Here is a 22016-nt window from a genome sequence, read left to right on the forward strand (position 1 = left end):
CTGAACTCACACATAGAACTCGGATAGGACCCAATCGAAAGACTGCCTTTGACTTCAATGGGCTTTGGCTCTGGTCCCATCAAGAATATTCTTACCTTTTTCATTGAAACTCCCCGCACTCCCAGCATGCAAATGTTTGGCTTTTTCATTTTGATGCTCATCTGGAAAGGGATTTAAAGCATGTCCATCTGCTCCAAGATTTCTATTAATGGCTATGTGTTAGCTGACAGTTAACCTGTCCGTTTGAAATGTGTGAAGGGGGAGGTTATGGAAGTCAGTAATATTAGTTTCTAATTGTTAAAGCCATTAACTAAAAGGGCTTTTAAAAAAGGTTAGCCCAAGCAGTTCCAAGCTGTGCAGTGGCTTATTTATGCTTCACTATGTACATCTCAAATTGTCATTGGTCAAATTGCAGGACAAAGATCCAAACTAAGGGATGAGAATAATAGCGCAGAAAACTTATAGTGATACTGCATTAGTTACATTTACACACACATTTCCTGCAACTCATTTTCTGGATTCTGCATTTAGGATGCAAATAATTTACAAGTATCAGAGGGGTAGCCGTGTTAGTCTGGATCTACAAAAACAACAAGGAGTCTGGTGGCACCTTAAAGACTAAGGGATTTATTTGGGCATAAGCTTTCACGGGTAAATACCCACTTCATCAGACGCATGCTCCAATACGTCTGTTAGTCTATGAGGTGCCACAGGACTGTCGTTTTTTTACAAATAATTTACATTAATAAATGGTAAAATTAATGAGTTAGTTAAATAAATTGCCCCCACATAAAAATAGGATAGACTATTAAATACACAGGATAGTGTCCCAAATTTATGCAGCAAGAAAAAAAACTGGAAAGAGACCTAAGTATGCGACAGACTATGTGACATCATCTGAAAATTGGTTTTGTATTGGATTATCTAAGTATTCTTGGACTCTTTCCAAAACTAGTCCCCCCCATTTACTTCTGAGTCCTTCATTTAAAGGAAATTGAAGATCATCATCATGTAAAGGATAGTATAATTCACAGAAGAACAGTTCATTGTTTTCATTGACAAAGAGCAATTTTACTAATAGCCTAATTAAAAGGTGGTTAGGTGAAGTAAGATCACACAGGGCCAGGTGTTTAAACTGCCACTCCCTTCAAAGGAAAATACGGCACTATACATTTACAAACTACAAACAAGTAAATAGACTAGTAACCAATCATTCTTAACTCTCTCAGAGCAGGAAGGTGTAGTGACTGGTAAGACCTCTAACATGGAAAGAGAAAAATTATCTGATTAACCAGTAACCTTTGCTTTTTCTGATGGAGAAATTGTTCAAGACCTCCAAAACCAGTATTCTTCCTCCTCCTGCCCCTGAGTAGTAATATCACCAGCCCTATTTTCTGCTTTTGGGAACAAAACTGGCCTTTTCCCCCCTACACATCTCAGACCTGCATTAAGACAGCTTTTGACATCCTCCTGCAGGAAACTTGCCAGTGGATCTTCTACGTATAGTAGAACATCCAAAGGGTAGGCTACATATACCAAATTTCACTCCATAGTTGAGGATGCATTGAGATTGTCACTTAAAGCAGGAATTAAACAGCTTTACACATGAACAACATTGTGTATCTTTACTAAAGCTGAGCAAATGATTGATGGAGGAGAGAGGGGGGGGCTCACTGGCAGTTAAAAATAATACAATTTGGTTCTGATTGAACAGAATGTGAAAGATCTGAAAAATTTTGTTCAAGCCAAAACATTGTTTTCAAAGGACTAGATTCACAAAATGCCAAGAGGAGAATGTTCCCGTATAAGCTTTTGCCCAGTGGTTAGAGCATTCACCCGGGATGTGGGAAACCCAGGCTCAATTCCCCCCTCTACCTGATGTGGGGAAGAGATTTGACGCTAGGTCTCCCTTTCCCTAACCATCAGGCAATAGGATAATAATTACAGTGTTGCCAACTCTAATGATTTTGTCACAAGTCTCATGATAATTATTGTTTTCCTTAAAGCTCCAGCCCTTGAGGTCAAATGGATGTGTGATTTCAGCCTTCACTTTTAAAGAAAAAGTTTCTAGCCCTCGTGGCTGTGGAGAAAGCTTCAAAATGTGACCCCAGTGTACCCTAAACACTCAAATAGAAGGTAAATAAAAAAAGCCCCTAAATCATGATTTTTGAACGTTTGGGGTTGGCAATGCCGATTACATAATCACTGGAGCTGGTGCAGGAACTTGGGTCTTCCATCTCCCAGCTGAATGCCCCATGCACCAGGCTGTAGAGCCTCTCTCTCTCTCTCTCTGGCCTTTAAATTTCCTGATTCTCCTAGGGCACTGTACTACTTTTTCAAATGGATCCTGCAAGCTGGAAGGTTTTGGTTTTTTTAAAGCCACTGAATTTGGAAGTATGGATTAATGGTTTATACAAAAATATGCATGCAAACGGTCTGTTATGTGTGTGCAGAGCTTTTTGCTGGATTGTAAAAAGTCATGGTGTTTTAAAAAATTATTTGCCATTGTCTGAAGTTGTAGTATATATGGTTAGAGTAAAACTGGTTGTCAAACTACATGCAAAAAACCCCTTTCAAGAAAAGTCAGTCAAATTTTCAACCTTGACAGCGTCCCCTTACCATTATTGTAAGTACTTTGGGAATCTTTAATATTTTTGGAATATCAGTGCTAAAAGGGAATTTTAGGATTAGATGAAACGACCACTGGATGTCACTGTTGCTTTTAAAATGGACAGTAAGTTTGGAAATGACAAATGACAGCAGTTTGGAAACAAAACCTGTTAGCGTCGATCACTAGAATGGTCAGAAATAAAACTGACAGCCATTTGTTTTCACTACACCGAAGTTTATTATGAAAGTTAAACATACAACACAAAAGGTAGCAAAAGCAATCCTGTAGCTTAAGGCAACTCTTAAAGGAGACGAATTCAAGAAAGGATGATGCAACTTCTGTTTAAATAGAAATTATGAAAAATATCAAATTGCATCAATAACTTAAAACGTACTTTAAAAAGTCTGCACTAACCAGCAGAGGGTAAGGGTTTCTGATCTTAATGCCAGCATTAAGATATAGTAAGCAGCACAATGCTAAATGATGAGAGGGAAAGTTCAGTATTTACACAAAGATAGTAATGTTTAGATCCGACAGTATAATTTCCTGTGTACTTATGGTTTGGAACCATGATCTGAAACCATTAGGAAAATTATGTAAAATAAATCTTCATGCTATTCCATCGAAAATACAGGGGATGCAGAGCGGATCCAGGACTAGAACGATGGGTACCTTAAATATCACATTACAGAAGCTTTTCAGAAAAAAATGCTTCTTCAGGGAAGAGGAGAGGAAAAATAACATGAGCCACAAAGAATGTGAAACCTTATCTGTCAGATTAGCCAAATTTAAATTTATGTATCAATATCAAAGTATTTCCATTTTATGATGTTGTCACAGCAGTTACAGATAACTGTTTTAGCGAACTGTTAAATATTCCTGGTATTAACATACAAGGAGTCCCGTTCACGTTTCCATTATTTGTTTATAGTTTTGCAAGACCTTGTATAATTTCAATTCAAATGTTTTGCCATCAGTAAGGGTACCATATAAAAATAAATATTTAATGATCCTAATCATAAACAATTTCAATTCATTTTCAAAATTCATCATGAAACCATAATTTTTCTTTCAAATAGGTGGTCTAGCATCAGCATTTTATTATTAAAGATTATTTCAAATGACAAAAAAATAATTAAGCTATACAGAAAGCATCAGCTTCAAACAATGCCAAATGACACTGCTGTTTCCAGTTGTTTCTTTAAAGTAATGGACGTTGATGGAAAGTTGGGGATAAGCCTGTTTACAAAAATTATTCATACAAATGAATCCATCCCAAATCTTACCCTGTTGGAAAAAGCCATATATACTGTAAATTAGTTTTATATGTAGATGATTTAATAAAAGAAAGTGTCCTATGGACAGTATGAGAGATTCTACACACAATCCCAAATCTCTCCTTTCATCATTCAGCATAAATTTACAAAAAGCATAAGATATAAAATACACTTAAAGCAGATATCTTAAACATTATTTTTAATACAATATCACCATTGCAGCTGATCACCTTTGTCCCCAGTTTAACATGCTGTCAAATCCAATCGTGAAGTTGCAATATCCCTTTCCAGAACTATTTAAAAAAATCCCTGAATAAAACAGAAGCCAGCCTGCAACTTCCTAGGAGTCTCAGTAGGTACTATATACAGGGCTATATTAACCACCCAAACTCATTTAGTACAGAATAGAAACTAGGTTAGATTCTGGGGCAGAATGCACTGACATCAAAAATATTTTTAAAACATTTTATTTTAAAAAATGGAACCAATGAATTGCTAGCAGTTAAAAGGATATTGCAACTTTAACAAACATACATGCATGTTAGAAAGTTGATTGACAGCTCTGTGCTACTGGGTTTAGCTCGTAAATAATGCAAAAAATGTCAGCAGTCTTTAAAATGTCTTGCAAATTTTGAAGATAAAGAAAATTGCAAAAAAGACAAGAATGCATATCTAAAATAGAGCAGGAGCACAATAATGACAACCAAAACTTCCAAAAGCCCATATAAAAAAATTAAGCTTGGAAAGCCTTGGCTTCCAGCAATTTACCAAAACCAAAAAAAATTGTAATCTGCAATGTCTTGACCTATTTTTAAGTGACAATTTTTTTTATGACAGTTGAGAAAAATGGTTTATAGCTGCTTAAGTTTCCATTTCACTAAAATAGTGCCAACAAAAATAAGCTTGCATAGAAAAACAATCTCAAATTGCCACTGGCTACATGCTTACAATAGGAAATGCAGATATTGTAACATAAACATAGTGCAAACCATGGCAGTTCATGCTGGTTGTGACTGCCGCAGGTCAGGAAACAGACCATAGTAACCCAGTTATCACAGTTTCTGGTTTTTTATTTAATCTTTTGCCAAGTATAAGCAATGCATATGCGCAGACCCATGGCATGTCTGCTGCTGCTGTTGATTAACGCAGTTTGAGGTCATCACCACTTCCTAGGTTAGATCCAGGACTAGGGTCTTGTTGTCTTCTTGCCTGTATTAATAAATATATATTCAAGGTCAAAGGAATGGTTTGGAAATATCAATTTAGTTGATTTTTTAAATGCATTAATTACAAGCTTATGACCACAAATAATTCCACGACACGAAATTTACACTTCAAACTGTTAAATACATACTATAAATACAAAAATACCATCAATACCCCCTACTTAATCCCCCACCTTTGTGAAAAACCCTGAGTAAAAGCAAGACTTCACACAATCCTTTGAAGGTCTGGCTCTGGTTTTGATGGACCAGCAGAGGAAGGGCACTCTGGAGTAGAAGACCCTACACTGAAAATGCTGCGGCACAAGTTCCTGATGTTCAAATCTAAGGACTGTTAAATTTCTACTTAATTTATTTCAACAGATGGGAGAGGTCAGAGGTAGCAGAGTGGGTACGAAATATAGTACAGAGTCCAACCATCTAAGGCTTCATAGATCCAATTCAACACCTTGCATTGTTCTTAGAAGGCAACTAGAGGACAGTGAAATCTACAGAGCAGAGTTACAATAAACTTGCACCAAGTAGGCAAATGGCAGCATTCTGTCAAAAAATGAAGTGTCTAGATGTCTTCAAGTGCAGCCCTATGGAGAGCATGTTGCAATAATACAATCTGGAGGTAACTAAGGCATGGATAAGTATGCGTCCAAGGACAGACCTTTATGTAGTCTCTTTGCACCCAAAAAATTGCACCCCTCATTTTAAAAAGATGTAAACATTCCTTTAATTGGAGATGCAAATATCAACCCTGCTGTTTCCTGTAAATTCATCCGCTACCCACCAGCATCACCTCCCTCTTGTCTGACTTGAGCTTCTGCTGACCTTTTTATCCATGCCTTAACTGACAACCATTCGGAAAGCCAAGTGACTGCATCGTCTTGCTCAGACAATAATACAGAGCTAGTGCCAGCCACACATTGGTGACAATGCAGCTCATCTTGTCTCACAATCTCCCCTACTACCCACATACAGAAACTGAACCAAAGTGAGAATAGAAGCTGCAAAAATGCTTGCTGGGGGCAATGAGAAACTGCCCATCACCTGCCTCTGGAATCTCTCTGACAGAAAGGAGTAAGAGTCACTGAAGCACAGTCGGTCCGTTCCTGCTAGATACCATGTGAAAAGTCTCCATAACCTCAGAATTAATACAATGGTCAAAGACTGATGACAGCTCCACGAGACTCATCATAGATACATGACCTCTGTCTGTACCCCAAATTTTCCATGACAAAAATCTAGATCCTCAGTATGGCACATCTATGTCTGCTGGGATTCTACCTCTCAACTGGACAAGCAGCCTGGAGACAAGTCAAATCATGACAAGGATTTGGTCTTCACTCTCCCAGTATCCAACTTAACATTTTGTTTAAGATCTGTAGTACATCCATCCACCTGTACACTGAGTTCTCCTTTACCTGGAATATCTACCATGAAACTATAGTATTTCAAACACTCTGTAAGAGCTTCATCCACTCAGAACTTGAAGTCAATCAGGACGATACATCTCAGTGACTTCAACGCCAGGCCAGAGAAGAAAGCTGTTAACTTGGGCCTCAATCCTGCAAATACATACTTGCTTGACTTTATGCATAAGTAGTCCTATTCAAGTCAGTGGGACTATTCACATGTGTAAAATTAAACGTGCGTAAGCATTTGTCCCCTTAGATGGGACGTCTACAGTATAACAGGGCAGCTTTACACACAACCATTAATCCCAAATAAATCCTCTCCTGAACTTTATTAATATGATGGATGTTAACTATAATCCGTTTTGAGGTGAAGAACTTCCACACACACATATGAAATATAAATAAATCCATTAAAATTGTATCAGATTTTCTGCTACTTAAGTCAAGAGTAATAATACCAAAATTTGAGACAGAGATCCAGTAAAAACATCTAACAGTGCATATGATGTATTTTCTTGTTCTATGACAGAAACAGGACACATTTTTAATGTCAATGCTTCTAAAAATGCAAGAAATGAATCTGTTTAACTCAAATATTTAATCACAATACCAACTCCATCAGCATCAAGACTAACCAAAACAATTAGAGAAGAAGCTGTTCAGCTAATATAAAAGGTTACTTATCAACATAATGAAAACAGAGTACTATGGCAGGTCTGTCCTCTTGGTGGCGTGTCAAACTGTCTCTCTTGCCTGACTAGTTAAGTTTTTATTTCCTTATTGTGCAAGCAGCAAAAAAACTCAAGTGAAGGAAGTATCACTGCACAGAATAATTGGATTCAGAAACGATGAAGAATATCCTATTTTCTGAGGTGTTAGTCTGCAGGTATAAAGGCTGACTTTTTTTTTTGATCTGTTGGTAAAGGAAATCCACTTAAGGCGGACAATAGTCAAACTGTTAATAATTTTGAAATCATATATATTCTGGTGAGAACATTATAGGAGTCTAAAAATAAATCCCCAGCCAAAAAACAACAACAAATCATTAACCTGCAGTTAAGGTTATAAATATAATCTTAGAAGATAAACATCTTGAAGATGTTGTAGTTTTCATAAACACAAGTGTCCAAAAGCAAGGAATTTCTAAGTTGACAATTAAAAAATATAAATCTGAAAGTAGAGAATTAAGTTCTCTAACCTTAGTTCTCTTCTCCAGTATATCCTCACCCTGTCTACTCTCTTAATGACAAGTATCACAGCAAGTTTAGATGTAAGCCCTGGAAATCTTACCAGTTGTCCTGGAACACTGGTAGTTGAGGACAAATTAAATCCCATATATTTTAGTGTTTCTGCCGCGACTATATGGCCATTTTAATTCCTCATCCACCATGGATTTATGCAGCAAAGTATACATAGCCTAAACACAACATTTTTAATGGCTGCTGCTACAAGGAGCTCAACTCCTGTGCCCAGTAAAGGGTTAAAAAGTTATAGTTCCTTTTTCATCCCAGCTGACATCACCATCTTTCAGGCCCAGGAACTGGTAGGTTTTTTTGGACAGCTCCCTCTTCACCCATCCAGGCCATATCCAAATCCTACCACTATATGTTCCTGAGCATCTCTACAATCTGTCATTTCCCCCTCTGTCTCTATAGCCAGCTCTTTAGTTCAGGACCTCACTAGATATTCTCTAGACAACCATTCCTCTCTGGACTCCCAAACACACAAATGGACACCCTTCGGTACATACAAAAGGCCGTTCATAAACTCCTCTCTCTTGTGCAGTGACATGATCATGTAACTCCCTTTTTTGGGATGGGAAGCTAATAGAAGGATTCATTTCTATCAAATTTAAACTTCTTGTCAGACCACCTTCAAAGCTCCCTCTCTATAACTCTGCCCCTCCCAATTTATCCCCACTTGTCAAGTTTCACATTGCCCTCTGCTCCTTCTGCTGTGCCAATGCTCTCAACCTCATCCACGCATCTGTCAATCTCTCAATCACTTCTGTGCCTTCTTCCATGCAGCCCCATATGCATGGTACAACTCCCTGAATTTGGGACAAAAGACCTCTATTCCATCCATATTTAAATCCCCATTGGGATATGTCTGTACTCATGGGCGGGGGGTTGCACAGGATGGGGGAGGCTTTGCCTCCCCAAACAGCCCAACATTACCCTGCATTCTGCTGTGACCGCTCCCTGCGGCAGCGTGCAGCTCCAGTCCTCTGGTTCCAGACCCCCAGTTCTCTGCTGAGGTTGGGGCCTTGTGCCTTCCCATGCTCATGAGCTGGGAAGGCTGCAGCTGCCTGCCCCCCACCCTCCTGCGCTCCGGGGGCCATGCGCCACCCACCCTCCTGGCACTCCTTTGGGGCTGGGGTCAAGCTGCGCTACTGTGGCCATGGGCGGCTCCGGCGTGTGTGTGTGCTCTTGAGGGGGGGGGAGCTGACTTGACTTGTGGGTCTTAGGCAGCAGGGCTGTTTAATTATTGCGTAGACGTTCAGCCCAAGCTCTGGGACCCTCCTACTGTGCAGGGTCCTACAGCCTGGGCTCCAACCCAAGCCTGGATGTCTCCACCGCAATTAAAACAGCCCTGCAGCCCAAGCCAGCTGGCATGGGCCAGCTGCAGGTTTTTAATTGCAATGTCGACATACCCTTAAAGACCCATTTCTGCCATGTTGCTTATAATGAATCAAGCAGACTTGTATATAATTGGCCTATTATTTCCCTTCCCATGCCTTGCTTCTACTTGGTTGTGCTTAGACTGTAGCTCCTCTGAACAGGAACCATCCTTCATAACTGTTTGGAAACCACTTAGAGTGTAATGAGTAGTACCACAAACAATAATAGTTTTTTCTTTGCATCTGAATAAAAAGTCTTGATTTAACAGCCAGTGATAGAGGCACAGGACAAATCTAGTTAAGAGTTCAAGATCTACATAAAATGATCATGTTTATTCCCTATAGGCTTTTCATTAGACTAATTCAGTTTAAACTAGTCTAAAAGGGTTTACTTTTGCCTCCAGTTCTGCTCATTTGAAGTCATGGAGGAAACATTACTGCCTTCCTATTTAAGAGTGCCAAAGGTGTTAACAGCTGCAGCCAACTTGACAAGATTGGAAGAACCTATTCCAAACTGTGCCTTTAATAAATATCAAAGCCTCTTGAAGCAGGATTTTTTCATTCCTTTCAGAGTGATATTCTACTAACCTACCCCACGATTTTCTAATAGTACAAGAAAGTCTTTTACTCAGCAAGCTCCCCTAAAAGGTTTTTTCCTTGTTCAATATACATTTTTTTTTTAAATTAGTTCTTATATTTTTCTGATGTCCAGGAGATATTCCACAATTTTATTTTTTTTCCATTTTAAGTATTCTAATATCTTGATATATTTTTGTATTTTAGATTTGTACAGTGCATATCACCAGGCACTACTGCAAATGCAAAGAATGTTGCAGATCATATTCTCAGCTGGTATGAATTAGCAAGCGCCCATGAAGTCAATGGAGCAACAAGGATTTACACCAGCTGAGGATCTGGCTCTTTGTGTTTTGTGTGGTTCCAGTCTCACCACGGAAGGCCTCACGCCTCTTTGCTGTAACGTTGACATTGGTTATTTAAGCAATGATCAAGGCCCTACTTGAATTGCTGTATGATTGTCAAATAACTGAAGCTGAGTTACAGACAAGATAAGGAAAATTGCAGAAAAGTAATCCTGGACCTTTATTATTTGCAGTAATTTGGAAAACCCGTCCTCGCTGTCAGCTGCCCAGGGTGGCTGATGGCCCACGTTGTCAGCCACCTGGATGACAAAACTGCGGTGAATGCCTAATATTGCGGGATCCGCAATATCGTGAATTAAGCAGAGCCTTAGTAATGATCTAATTTACAAGTCAACACTTAACAATTCAAATATTGTAATTAAATGTGACTGCAGAACAGTAACTAAAAATTACATCATTACTGTACTTATTTGTTCCTTGTATTCTTCTGAGTCATACTTTCTGAATTTATTGACAGAGGAAGTTTTCCCATCATTACTGCAGTTAACCTACTTGTAGAACACGCAACTTGCTCTCTGCTAACTTCAAGTATTAATTAACTTCAACTCCCAATCGTTTGACACATATGCTCAACTCCATTCCCTCCTAACCCCAGACTTTTTTTGCTCTCTCATTGCTTCCTCTCCCTTACTCTGAAACCATCCTCTCACCTGACTCCTTTATCTCTGCCTTCAAGTACAACGTGATCTCATTTTAAGAAAGAAAAACCAACCCAACCTCAACAGAATAGCCTCTTCTCTATTTTCATCCTTTATTTATTTGCCAATTCTAACAGTCAAGTGTTCCACTCCTTAATCTTGGGCTTTTGTGACACTGCATGCTCTCCTCCTCCACAAGCATACTTTAGAGTATTCCATTCTCTCCCTCACACTGTCCTTGTCTTCCCACCCCCCGCCTCAGCTAAACTGATGACTCTCAAATTTACTTCTCTTTAAATTCTTCCACTCTGTTCAGTCTTGCACCTCCAACTGTCTTTCTGACATGATTTGCTGGATATCCTATCATTAGCTCAGACTAAGCGTGGCGAAAGTTGAACTCTTTCCAAACTAAACCATCTACTCTCTCCTCCATCACTATTGTGTACTCCACCTTTTTGCCTGTTATGGAAGCTTGTGATTTGTATTCAACTTCTTCCATGTTATCAGACTGTAGCTAAATTCTGTCTATTTTTCCTTCCACTACAATTACTCTAAAAATTAATTTTCTCTTTACTATTCCGACAAAAAAAACCTTTATCCATTTGTGGTCATCTGATCTCTTTTGTAACTTCCTCTCTGGTCACCTGGTATTTCATACCTTTCCATTCAGTATGGACTGTGACTGCTAAGATCTTACTACTTCAATGTTCCGATAATATGACTGAACTCTTAGATTCCTTCCAAAGGCTTCTTCTCATCTTCTGCATCCAAGTTCCTCATCTTCACCTTCAAGGCTCTGCACAACTCAGCTCCTGTCTACATTTCATTTACTCCAATTATCTATACTCCTTCCAAGCGCCCCACATAAGTGCCCTTTTATCACCTTTCTTCCATGCAGATCCTTATGCTTGAAAGTCCCTCCACAGCAGATCCACCAAATAGCCACCCTCTCAAGTCTTCCTTAAACACACTTCTATGAAGCCAATCAGAAATAATCAAATAATTGTGTTAAAATTCAGATCTAATTTAAGATCAAAATTTCATCTAGTGATTTGATGCATTTGTCTGTCCAAACATTACTGTCCAATTTGGATTATAAGCTCTTTGGGGGCATAGACTGCTGGGTCTTCCTTTATTATACCATTTACACACTGGTGATACTCAGAGCAAGCTGTATTCCTTTCTGCCGGCCTCTCAGCTGAAAATTGACAATTCCAGCTCCCATCATTGTAATGTATACAAAGCCTGATTTTTCAGAAAGCTTTCTGTGTGCAGACAATTGAATTAAAAAAGGAAATAGTCTATTAGTCACACGCAGCGCTAAAGCTTTTAAATGCTAGAGGGCATCTGTCCCTTGCACCCAAGGAAGCCTTTTGTAAACTGCCTGCCTCCTTTATAAAACTACAGATAATTTAGAGACTTTGTTTAAATCAGTTTTTACACATTAATTCATTAACCTTTTTACAGTGTTAATGACAGTACAACCTGAATTATTCAATTTTAATGAGGCTGCAGATCAATTTTCTTTCCACAAAAGGAGAATTGTGATGTATAGTTATTTCCTACTACAAAATATATTTTGTAATTTTGAAAAGTATACCCAAACTATCATTGAGACTAGCTAGCAAAAGGTTAACCTTGTTTTTTTTGTTTTCGCTTACATTATTGCTTCTAGTTTCAAGAGTCTCCCACTGTTTGGAAACAAGTGGAGTGCGATCTCTATTTACGATTTTGCTGATTTTCTCAATGCAAAACCTTAAATAAATGTAGTTACTAAATTTACTTTCAGTGCATGTTTTCACATCTAATAGTAAAAACAGCAAATCACTTGACAGGATACTTCTGCTTTAAAAAAAGTTTATTTTCATAAACAAATTATTTCCACAATAATTTTACTGTCAAATCTCAATGAAGACTCCAAAGTACAAGCATATGGTTGCATTTATAATTTTCTTACGTGGCCTTTTCTTTTAAATTCATGAAAGTACCCACATGATTTACGACATCATAGCTAGTTGTAAGTTTTTGCACAAGCCACTGTGGAACTACCACCAGCTCTGCCCTTTCAAATAACGTGAAAGGAATGACAAATTATGATCAAGTGTATTGAAAAGCATTCATTACAGTATATTATCTTACTAGTAAATATTGACGAAGATGTAATTTTGCGTTTCAACGAGTGGGGAGTTACACAGGCAATTCTGACAGTGAAATGACAGCTCAGCCCAACGGAGTCATCCCATTTATTTGTATGACCTGTACATGTATAACTATATGAAACATGTACTTGTTCTATCAATCACCATTCTGCCAAACCATGTAGGCCACTGTCTATAATTAATACATACATACAAACAACAAGATCGTGCTTTAGATCCTAGGCATATGAAGGAACACACTCTCTCTCAAACTATATATATATAAAACTATATAAAAATACACACACACACGTAATAAATTAAACACTTCCTCACAAAAACTTCGTCACTTCTCAGGTGAAGAGTAAAAACAAAGCAATGTGCAGGTGGCAAGAACACTGCATAATACCGGGCAAAAGTATGGACATTTTTGGCCACAGCCATGGGCTAATCTACAACTTTTATGGGATCTTTAGTATTCACACAAGACGGAAAAGACGGTTACTCACCGTTGTAACTGTTGTTCTTCGAGATGTGTTGCTCATATCCATTCCATTAGGTGTGTGCGCGCCGCGTGCACGATCGTCGGAAGATTTTACCCTAGCAACACCGGCGGGTCGGCTGTGGAGCCCCCTAGAGTGGCGCCTTCATGGCGCTGAATATATACCCCAGCCGACCCGGCGCCCCCTCAGTTCCTTCTTGCCGGCTACTCCGACAGTGGGGACGGGGGGCGGGTTTGGAATGGATATGAGCAACACATCTCGAAGAACAACAGTTACAACGGTGAGTAACCGTCTTTTCTTCTTCGAGTGCTTGCTCATATCCATTCCATTAGGTGACTCCCAAGCCCAACTTAGGTGGTGGGGTCGGAGTGAGACATTGCTGTGTGCAAAACCGCTAATCCGAAAGCAGCATCGTCCCTGGACTGCTGCACTAGTGCATAGTGGGCTGTAAACGTATGGACTGATGACCAAACCGCCGCTCTACAAATGTCCTGTATCGGAACATGTGCCAGGAAAGCAGTCGAGGAGGCTTGGGCCCTCGTGGAGTGAGCGGTGAGGTGCGGTGCTGAGACACCTGCCCGGTCATAGCAAGTCCGGATGCAAGACGTAATCCAGGAGGATAGGCGTTGTGAGGAGACCGGTGAGCCTTTCATTCGGTCGGCCACTGCAACGAAGAGTTGCGTCGTCTTTCTAAAGTGCTTTGTGCGGTCAATATAGAAGGCCAGGGCCCTTCGTACATCCAGGGAATGCAAACGTTGATCCTGGCGAGTGGCATGTGGTTTGGGATAAAAGACCGGGAGAAATATGTCCTGGTTGATATGAAATGGAGAAACCACCTTAGGGAGAAAGGCAGGATGTGGGCGAAGCTGCACTTTATCCTTATGGAAAACTGTATAAGGGGGCTCGGATGTAAGCGCCCTGAGTTAAGAAACTCGCCTTGCTGAGGTGATGGCTACGAGGAAGGCTGTCTTCCAGGATAGGTACAAAAGTGAGCAGGTGGCTAGTGGTTCGAATGGAGGACCTGTGAGTTTGGAGAGAACCAGATTGAGATCCCACGTCGGGACGGGATGACGCTGTTGCGGGTACGTCCGGTCTAAGCCCTTGAGGAATCTAACAACCATCGGGTTAGAGAATACCGAGGACGCGAGTTCCCCTGGGTGAAAGGCCGATATAGCGGCCAGGTGAACTCTAATTGAAGATATCGCCAACCCTTGTTGTTTTAGGGAGAGGAGATATTCCAATATGAGAGGAATGGGTGCCTGCAACGGGGACGTGGCTCGTTGTTCGCACCAACAGGAGAACCGTTTCCACTTGGCCAGGTACGTGGTCCGTGTTGAGGGTTTCCTACTGCTCAGCAGGATCTGTTGGACAGAGTGTGAGCATTGCCGCTCTGCCTGGGTGAACCATGGAGCAGCCACGCCGTGAGGTGGAGTGATTGCAGGTCGGGGTGACGCAGCCGACCGTGGTCCTGAGATATGAGATCCGGACATAATGGAAGCGGGATCGGTGTCTGAACCGAGAGTTCCAACAGTGTGGTGTACCAATGTTGTCTCGGCCACGCTGGAGCGACCAGAATTATCTGTGCCTGGTCTCTGCGCAATTTGAGCAGTACCTTGTGGACCAGAGGAAACGGAGGGAAGGCATAAAACAGGTGGTCTTTCCAGGGAAGGAGAAACGCATCCGAGAGGGAGCCCGGAGCTCGACCTTGTAGGGAGCAGAACATGTGGCACTTCCTGTTGTCTCGGGATGCAAACAGGTCTATCTGGGGAAACCCCCACTTCTGGAAGACGGAATGTATGATGTCCGGACGGATAGACCACTCGTGCGTTTGGAAGGACCTGCTGAGTCGGTCCGCTAGAGTGTTCTGGACTCCAGGGAGGAACGATGCCGTGAGATGGATCGAGTGGGCGATGCAGAAGTCCCACAGGCGAATGGCCTCTTGGCATAGAATTGACGAACGTGCTCCTCCTTGCTTGTTGATGTAAAACATGGCCGTGGTGTTGTCGATGAGAACCAACACACAGCGGCCACGTAGGAGATTGAGGAATGCCTGGCACGCCAGGCGTACCGCCATCAGTTCCCGAACATTGATGTGCAGGGCTAACTGGGATGCAGTCCACAGGCCCTGGGTATGGTGTTCGTTGAGATGGGCGCCCCAACCCAGAGATGACGCGTCTGTGACCAGGTGCAGAGAGGGTTGTGGGGCGTGAAATGGCATCCCCTCGCAGACCACATTGTGATCTAGCCACCAGGTGAGGGAGGCCAGGATCGAGTTCGGGACCGTGACCACCAAGTTCAGGCTGTCCCGATGTGGACGGTATATTGATGACACCCAGGTTTGAAGCGGGCGAAGCCGAAGTCTGGCATGCCTGGTTACGTACGTGCAGGAAGCCATGTGACCCAGCAGGGTAAGGCACGACCTCACCGTGGTAGTTGGGAAGGCCTTGAGCCCTTGAATGAGGTTCGTGATGGTGCCAAAGCGGTTGTCTGGCAGGATGGCTTGTGCACGTCTGGAGTCTAGAACTGCGCCGATGAATTCTATTCTCTGGGTAGGTTCTAGAGTGGATTTGTCCTTGTTGAGTAGGATGCCCAACTCGTTGAATGTGTGCACTATTCTGTGGACGTGAGCTTGAACTTGCTCCTTGGTGCGACCGCGCACCAGCCAGTCGTCTAGGTACGGGAACACCTGTACCCCTTGCCGACGAAGGTACGCTGCCACGACAGCCATACATTTCGTGAACACTCTTGGGGCCGAGGATAGGCCGAAGGGAAGGACAGCAAATTGGTAGTGCACCGTGTTTACCACGAATCGCAGGAAGCGTCTGTGAGGCGGGTAAATTGCAACGTGAAAGTATGCGTCTTTCATGTCGAGGGCGGCGAACCAGTCTCCAGGATCGAGGGAAGGGATGATGGCCCCCAAAGAGACCATGCGGAACTTCAACTTTACTACGAATTTGTTGAGTCCGCGCAAGTCCAAGATGGGCCGCAGACCTCCTTTGGACTTGGGGATCAGGAAGTAACGGGAATAAAATCCCCTGCCCCTTAACTCTATCGGAACCTCCTCTATGGCCCCCATGGCAAGGAGCGTAGAAACCTCCTGTATAAGAAGTTGCTCGTGAGAAGGGTCCCTGAAGAGGGACGGGGAAGGGGGGTGGGAGGGGGGGATAGAAGAAAACTGGATAGCGTATCCCCTCTCCACCGTGCGGAGGACCCAACGGTCCGAAGTTATAAGGGACCAAGCACGGTGGAAGTGGGAGAGGCGATCCCGAAAGGAGGGAGCTGGATCCTGGGGGATGACTGGGGCGCCGTCCTCGACCGCACCTTCAAAAGTTCTGTCTAGGACCTGAAGGTGGTCTTGGTGGCCCTTGGTTCTGACCGGGTTGAGGGCCAGCCCATCTTCTCCTACCACCTCGCCCTCGCCTTCTGGCAGGGTCCTGTCTCTGGAGAGGTGGAGGGGGGTAAAAACGTTGAGGCTGGGGCCTAAATGGTCTGCGCTGGGGACCCGCAACATGCATCCCCAAGGAGCGCATGATTGTCCTGGAGTCTTTGAGGCTCTGCAATCGAGAGTCCGTCTTCTCCGAGAACAGCCCCTGTCCTTCAAAGGGCAAATCCTGTAGGGTCTGCTGTAATTCAGGGGGCAAACCCGAGACTTGGAGCCAGGAGGTCCTGCGCATAGCGATACCTGTGGCCAGGGTCCTTGCGGCCGAGTCCGCTATATCCAGGGAGGCCTGTAAGGAGGTCCGAGCCACCTTCTTACCCTCCTCGACCATGGCTCCAAACTCTTCCCTGGACTCTTGGGGAATCAACTCCTTAAACTTCCCCATAGAGTTCCAGGAGTTGAAATTGTAGCGGCTCAGTAGCGCCTGTTGATTCGCCGCTCTAAGTTGTAGCCCTCCGGCTGAGTAAACCTTACGGCCGAACAGATCAAGCCGCTTAGCCTCTTTTGATTTTGGCGCTGCAGCCTGCTGGCCGTGGCGCTCTCGTGCATTCACTGATTCCACCACTAGTGAACACGGTTGGGGGTGTGTGTACAAGTACCCATAGTCCTTAGATGGGACAAAGTATTTCCTTTCCACCCCTCTCGCTGTGGGTGGAATGGAGGCAGGAGTCTGCCATATCGTATTCGCGTTCGTTTGGATCGTGCGGATCAAGGGTAACGCCACCCTCGATGGGGCATCCGATCCAAGGATATTCACGATCGGGTCGTGCACCTCCACTATCTCCTCCGTCTGCAGGTCCATGTTACGGGCCATCCTGCGGAGGAGATCCTGGTGAGCCCGAAGATCTATCGGAGGGGGACCCGTGCATGAAGTGCCCGCCACTGCCTCATCCGGAGAGGAGGAGGAGGACGCCTCCGGCGGTAGTGGATCCAAGGGGGGGGGCCCGGTCCCCCTGGTCTTGGGTCGGAGCGTCACCTGTACTTGGGTCCACGGTGTCGGGTGGTGTGGACACAGAAGCCTCTACGCCTCCAGGCGGAGGCCGAGAGATGGTGGATTCTGGGGCCCTTCTGGCCGAGTGACCCGAGCGAGAGGTCGATGGTAGTGAAGCCCCTTGCTCCTGGTGGTACGCCCACGGGGTCCAAAACGACCAGTGAGATGGTCCATGAGGGTGGTCCTCTGCCCTCTCCTGCCAATGGCCCAAGTCTCGTTCCTCGGCCTGTCCCTGAGGGGGGTATGCCGATCTCGACAGGTCCTCCGATGAGCGAGATGCCGATCTTGACGGCCATGGCGGTGCCGCGCAAGATGAAACGATCCCCGTGGTCTGCGGTGCCGCACGGTGCCGGTCCGGAGATGATCTATCTCTGTGCGGTGCCGGCGATCGGTGCCGGGACCGCGACCGGTGCCGATGACCTCGTCGGTGCCGGGAGTCGGATCTGGACCTCGACGAGGACCTAGAGTATGCCCGGTGCCGGGATCGGCCCCTCGGCGTCGAGCGTCGAGCGTGGCGGTGCCGAGAACTACGTCTCGACGTTGACCGGTGCCGACGATCATATCGGTGCCGAGACGTAGAGCGGTGCCGCGAAGAAGATCTTGACCGCGAGTACGACCGGCGCCGAGGCGATATTCGGTGCCGGGACTGCGAGCGGCGTGGGGACCTGCTTCGGGACCTGGATCGGCGCCGAGGTTCCAGCCCTTGTGATGGAGGGCGCATCAAGGCAGGTTTCCCTCTTGACTGTACCGGGCGAGTCAGCGGTGCAGTCGGTGCCGGTGGTTGAGGCGGTGCCGGCTCCGTGAGAGCTATCAAGTCTCTCGCCGCCTCGAAGGTCTCCGGAGTCGACGGGAGACACTGTATCACCGCCGGCCTCGGTGGAGACGCTATTTGTACCGGACTCGACGGCCTCGGCGCCGGAGTCGACGGTGCTGGAGGCGCCTGTTTCCGTTGCTCCACCGGCGGACGCGGCTCTACCCCCGGCACTGGGGGAGCCGGCGCCTTCGGCACGGACGTCCCCGTCTTATGGGCTTTTTTATGCCCTGGGGATAATGACCGGCGCCGCGGCACTTGCTGTGTTTGCGGTGCCGACGAGGTCCGGTGCCGGGGAGGCTTGTCTGACGCCACTCGCGTGGTCGTCATAGCCGGTGCCGCCGGGGCACTGCGCACCGAAGTGCTAGGCGTCGGAGTCTGGCCCGTGGAAGGAGTGTCCGGGCTAAGTGCCGCCTCCATTAGGAGTTGCCTGAGCCGAAAGTCCCGCTCCTTTTTGGTTCTTGGTTTGAAGGCCTTACAGATCTTGCATTTGTCTGTTTGGTGGGACTCTCCCAGGCACTTCAAACAGGAGTCGTGCGGGTCGCTCGTTGGCATAGGCTTAGCGCAGGAGGCGCACTGCTTGAAGCCGGGAGCGTTGGGCATGAGCCCGGGCCCGCGGCCGGGGAAGAAAGGGGGAGACGACCCCCTTAACCCCTTAAACTATAATAACAACTATAACAAGTTTAAACTATTGAACTATAAACACTATAACTACAACTATAACTATAACTCTGAATGACTAAGTACGCTAGGGAGAGTGGAGATCAGCTATGCCGCGCTCCACAGTTCCAACGACCGTCAGGGGCGGTAAGAAGGAACTGAGGGGGCGCCGGGTCGGCTGGGGTATATATTCAGCGCCATGAAGGCGCCACTCTAGGGGGCTCCACAGCCGACCCGCCGGTGTTGCTAGGGTAAAATCTTCCGACGATCGTGCACGCGGCGCGCACACACCTAATGGAATGGATATGAGCAAGCACTCGAAGAAGAACCTCAGTTTTCAGTAAGGCTGTATCTGGAAAACCTCCACACAGTATACTATCAGGAATTCAATTTATCCACCACAGAAACATAAAAAGCGTAAGTCAACTTTGCCAGGTTTAAAACTTATGATTTGAAGAATGCTCTGTATTTTAAACCTGATGCTTCTATACCATTAAGCAATCCCCTATGGGACTGTTGTAATAATTAGCCATAAAATGCATATTTCAAAAATTAAAGAAAATACTAAAACGTCACACACACACACAGATCTGTCATTAAATATTGTGCTGTCTGAGTTTTTGAACATTGAGGGAGACTCATTTAAACAAAAACTGCATCTGCCTTTTTCAATTTAGAAACAAAATATTTTTTCAATGAATCACACACCAAATTTGAGGGAAAAAATCATCATCATCTTACTACTGCATACTCCACTTTTCAGTAGGATGCTGAAGTTAAATTTGAATGAGAGTATTTGAAAATCCTAGGTTTGATGCTCAGGGAATTGCTTAACAAGCAGTAGAAATGTATTAGCAGAGTTTAGTACTTTTCACTAAGAACAGATGAATGACAATTATTCAAAGTGATAAAATAGAAATGACCTTAGCATAAACATTTGGTTATGAGAAGAGCTTGTATTTTACCAATTTGTTGACTTTGCAAAAATATAGACAGAACCCAGTGTACTGATGTTTCTTAAACCTAACGTTTTATGATTAACAGTGACAGTTTCATTCTAAGTATCCTGAAATAGAACAGTCAATGCTGTGGCAACACAGGGAGTTTCCAACACCCAAGAAACTTCACTCAACTTACAGCACATGAAACCATGCAACTCTTTTGCAATATGGAAGGAATTATAGCTGGCAACAAGCCATCTAAAATCTCTAAAGAAAGTAGGAGATGGTATGATGACTGAAAAATGCAGGAACCTATTTGGCAGAAGACATTTGAAATCCTCCTCATGACATGTTAGTCTAGACTGTTATTTATACTCAACTGGTCCAGACGCTGCAAAAAAAAAAAAGGGGGGGGCTAGGGGGGAGAGAGAAGAGTAGAGAATGTACTGCGATCAAGTCCTACAAAGACAATTTAAAACAGAAATAATCATCATTGTTCTCAAAGATCAACAAAAGAAAGGGTGTTGGGAGTTAATTTTGCTGCTATGCTCTTCTGCACACTCACTTTGGCCAGCTATGTCAGAACTTTACTCCAGTATACGTATAGGCCAATGGATAATGGCTAGGTAGTGGGCTAGTATAGAATACATTTTATTTTTTGTTAATTTGTTTCTTAAAAACAAAAACTATGGCTGACTCAAAAGCAACTACTCTTTAGTTAGATCGTAAGCAAAGACCACCTTTTTGTTCTGTGGTTGTAGAATGTCTAATACAGTGGGGCCCTGGTCTGTACTTTGGGTTCCTAGGTGCTAGCACAATACAAATAATTTACAATCTAAACTGTACAAATAGCTAATCTATGTAACCATACATTATCGCTATTACCTTATCCCCCTCTGCCCATTTCTTCCATTTGTAACACCTATTTATGCGGTCTCATTTTAGGCCCTGATTCCGCAATTAGCTCTGTGTGGGCACTGGGCTCATTGCAGGATTAGGGCCTTAGATTGTGAGCTCTGCAGGACAGGGACTGTCAGATGTTAATATCCCTGATCACCACCCATAAATCCATGCAGAGAGAATCTTATATACACAAGCCTCCCATCTCTTTGGCACTGTGACCTCACTTCCACTTTGGAGCTTACAGAAGCATCTCTATGGATTCAGAGATTCTTGGAGAAGGAGCCTGGAGAGGGGTATGAACAACTCTCCCTTTAGCCCACTGGAGTTGTCCCAGAAAAGACAATACAACCCCAAGCTGCTGCCCCTCTCAAAATCCTGGGGGCAGCTATGGGTCAGGGGGATCCAGAAGCACGTGGAGACCTTGCTGAGGGTTAGATGTGGGGAGAAGGCAGGGGGAAGGGAGAGGACTTCCATGAAGATGGCCCTGGCTTGTCATGAACCATTGGGCACCAGCTAAATTTAGGGACAGGGAGATGACGACAACAGACCATCCCCCTCTCCACACACAGAATGGAATTGCATGCATGTGGGGCGGAGGGGAAGAGAATAATCTCAGAGGGAATTTTAGATGACACTGTCCGTCCCCAGAGTCCTCCCTAGGTTCTTCTGGCTAAGGAGATGATCTGGCTAACACCTTTTAAAGTACTAGCCCAATGGGGTGAGAAAAAAAGAATGTGCAACAGCAAAGGACAATTTTAGAGTCCATACAATTTTCCCTCAACAGCGTTGTATTTACTAACTACAAACTTCTTTGCTTACAATTGCCTTTCTTCTTAGCCAACAGCACAGAGTTACTGGATATGGTAGACACTATTAATTAGGTATTTCCCTGGTGCAGAGGAACCCCTGGGTGG

At 44.1% G+C, this 22016-nt stretch overlaps 1 protein-coding gene across 3 annotated transcripts in view; it reads right to left on the minus strand.

Moving 5' to 3' along the window:
- Positions 1 to 2824: 2824 nt before the first annotated feature.
- The window catches only part of CBFB (core-binding factor subunit beta), a 77241-nt gene continuing 58049 nt past the window's right edge, over positions 2825 to 22016 (minus strand). For all 3 annotated transcript variants that reach the window (XM_034788396.1, XM_034788393.1, XM_034788394.1), the window contains one exon: positions 2825 to 5097. In XM_034788396.1, the coding sequence (XP_034644287.1) occupies positions 5029 to 5097 (69 nt within the window). In that variant the 3' untranslated portion in view covers positions 2825 to 5028. The remainder of the gene's footprint in view (positions 5098 to 22016) is intronic.

The sequence above is a fragment of the Trachemys scripta genome, chromosome 13 (assembly GCF_013100865.1).
Source record: "Trachemys scripta elegans isolate TJP31775 chromosome 13, CAS_Tse_1.0, whole genome shotgun sequence".
Taxonomy (NCBI): Eukaryota; Metazoa; Chordata; order Testudines; family Emydidae; genus Trachemys; species Trachemys scripta.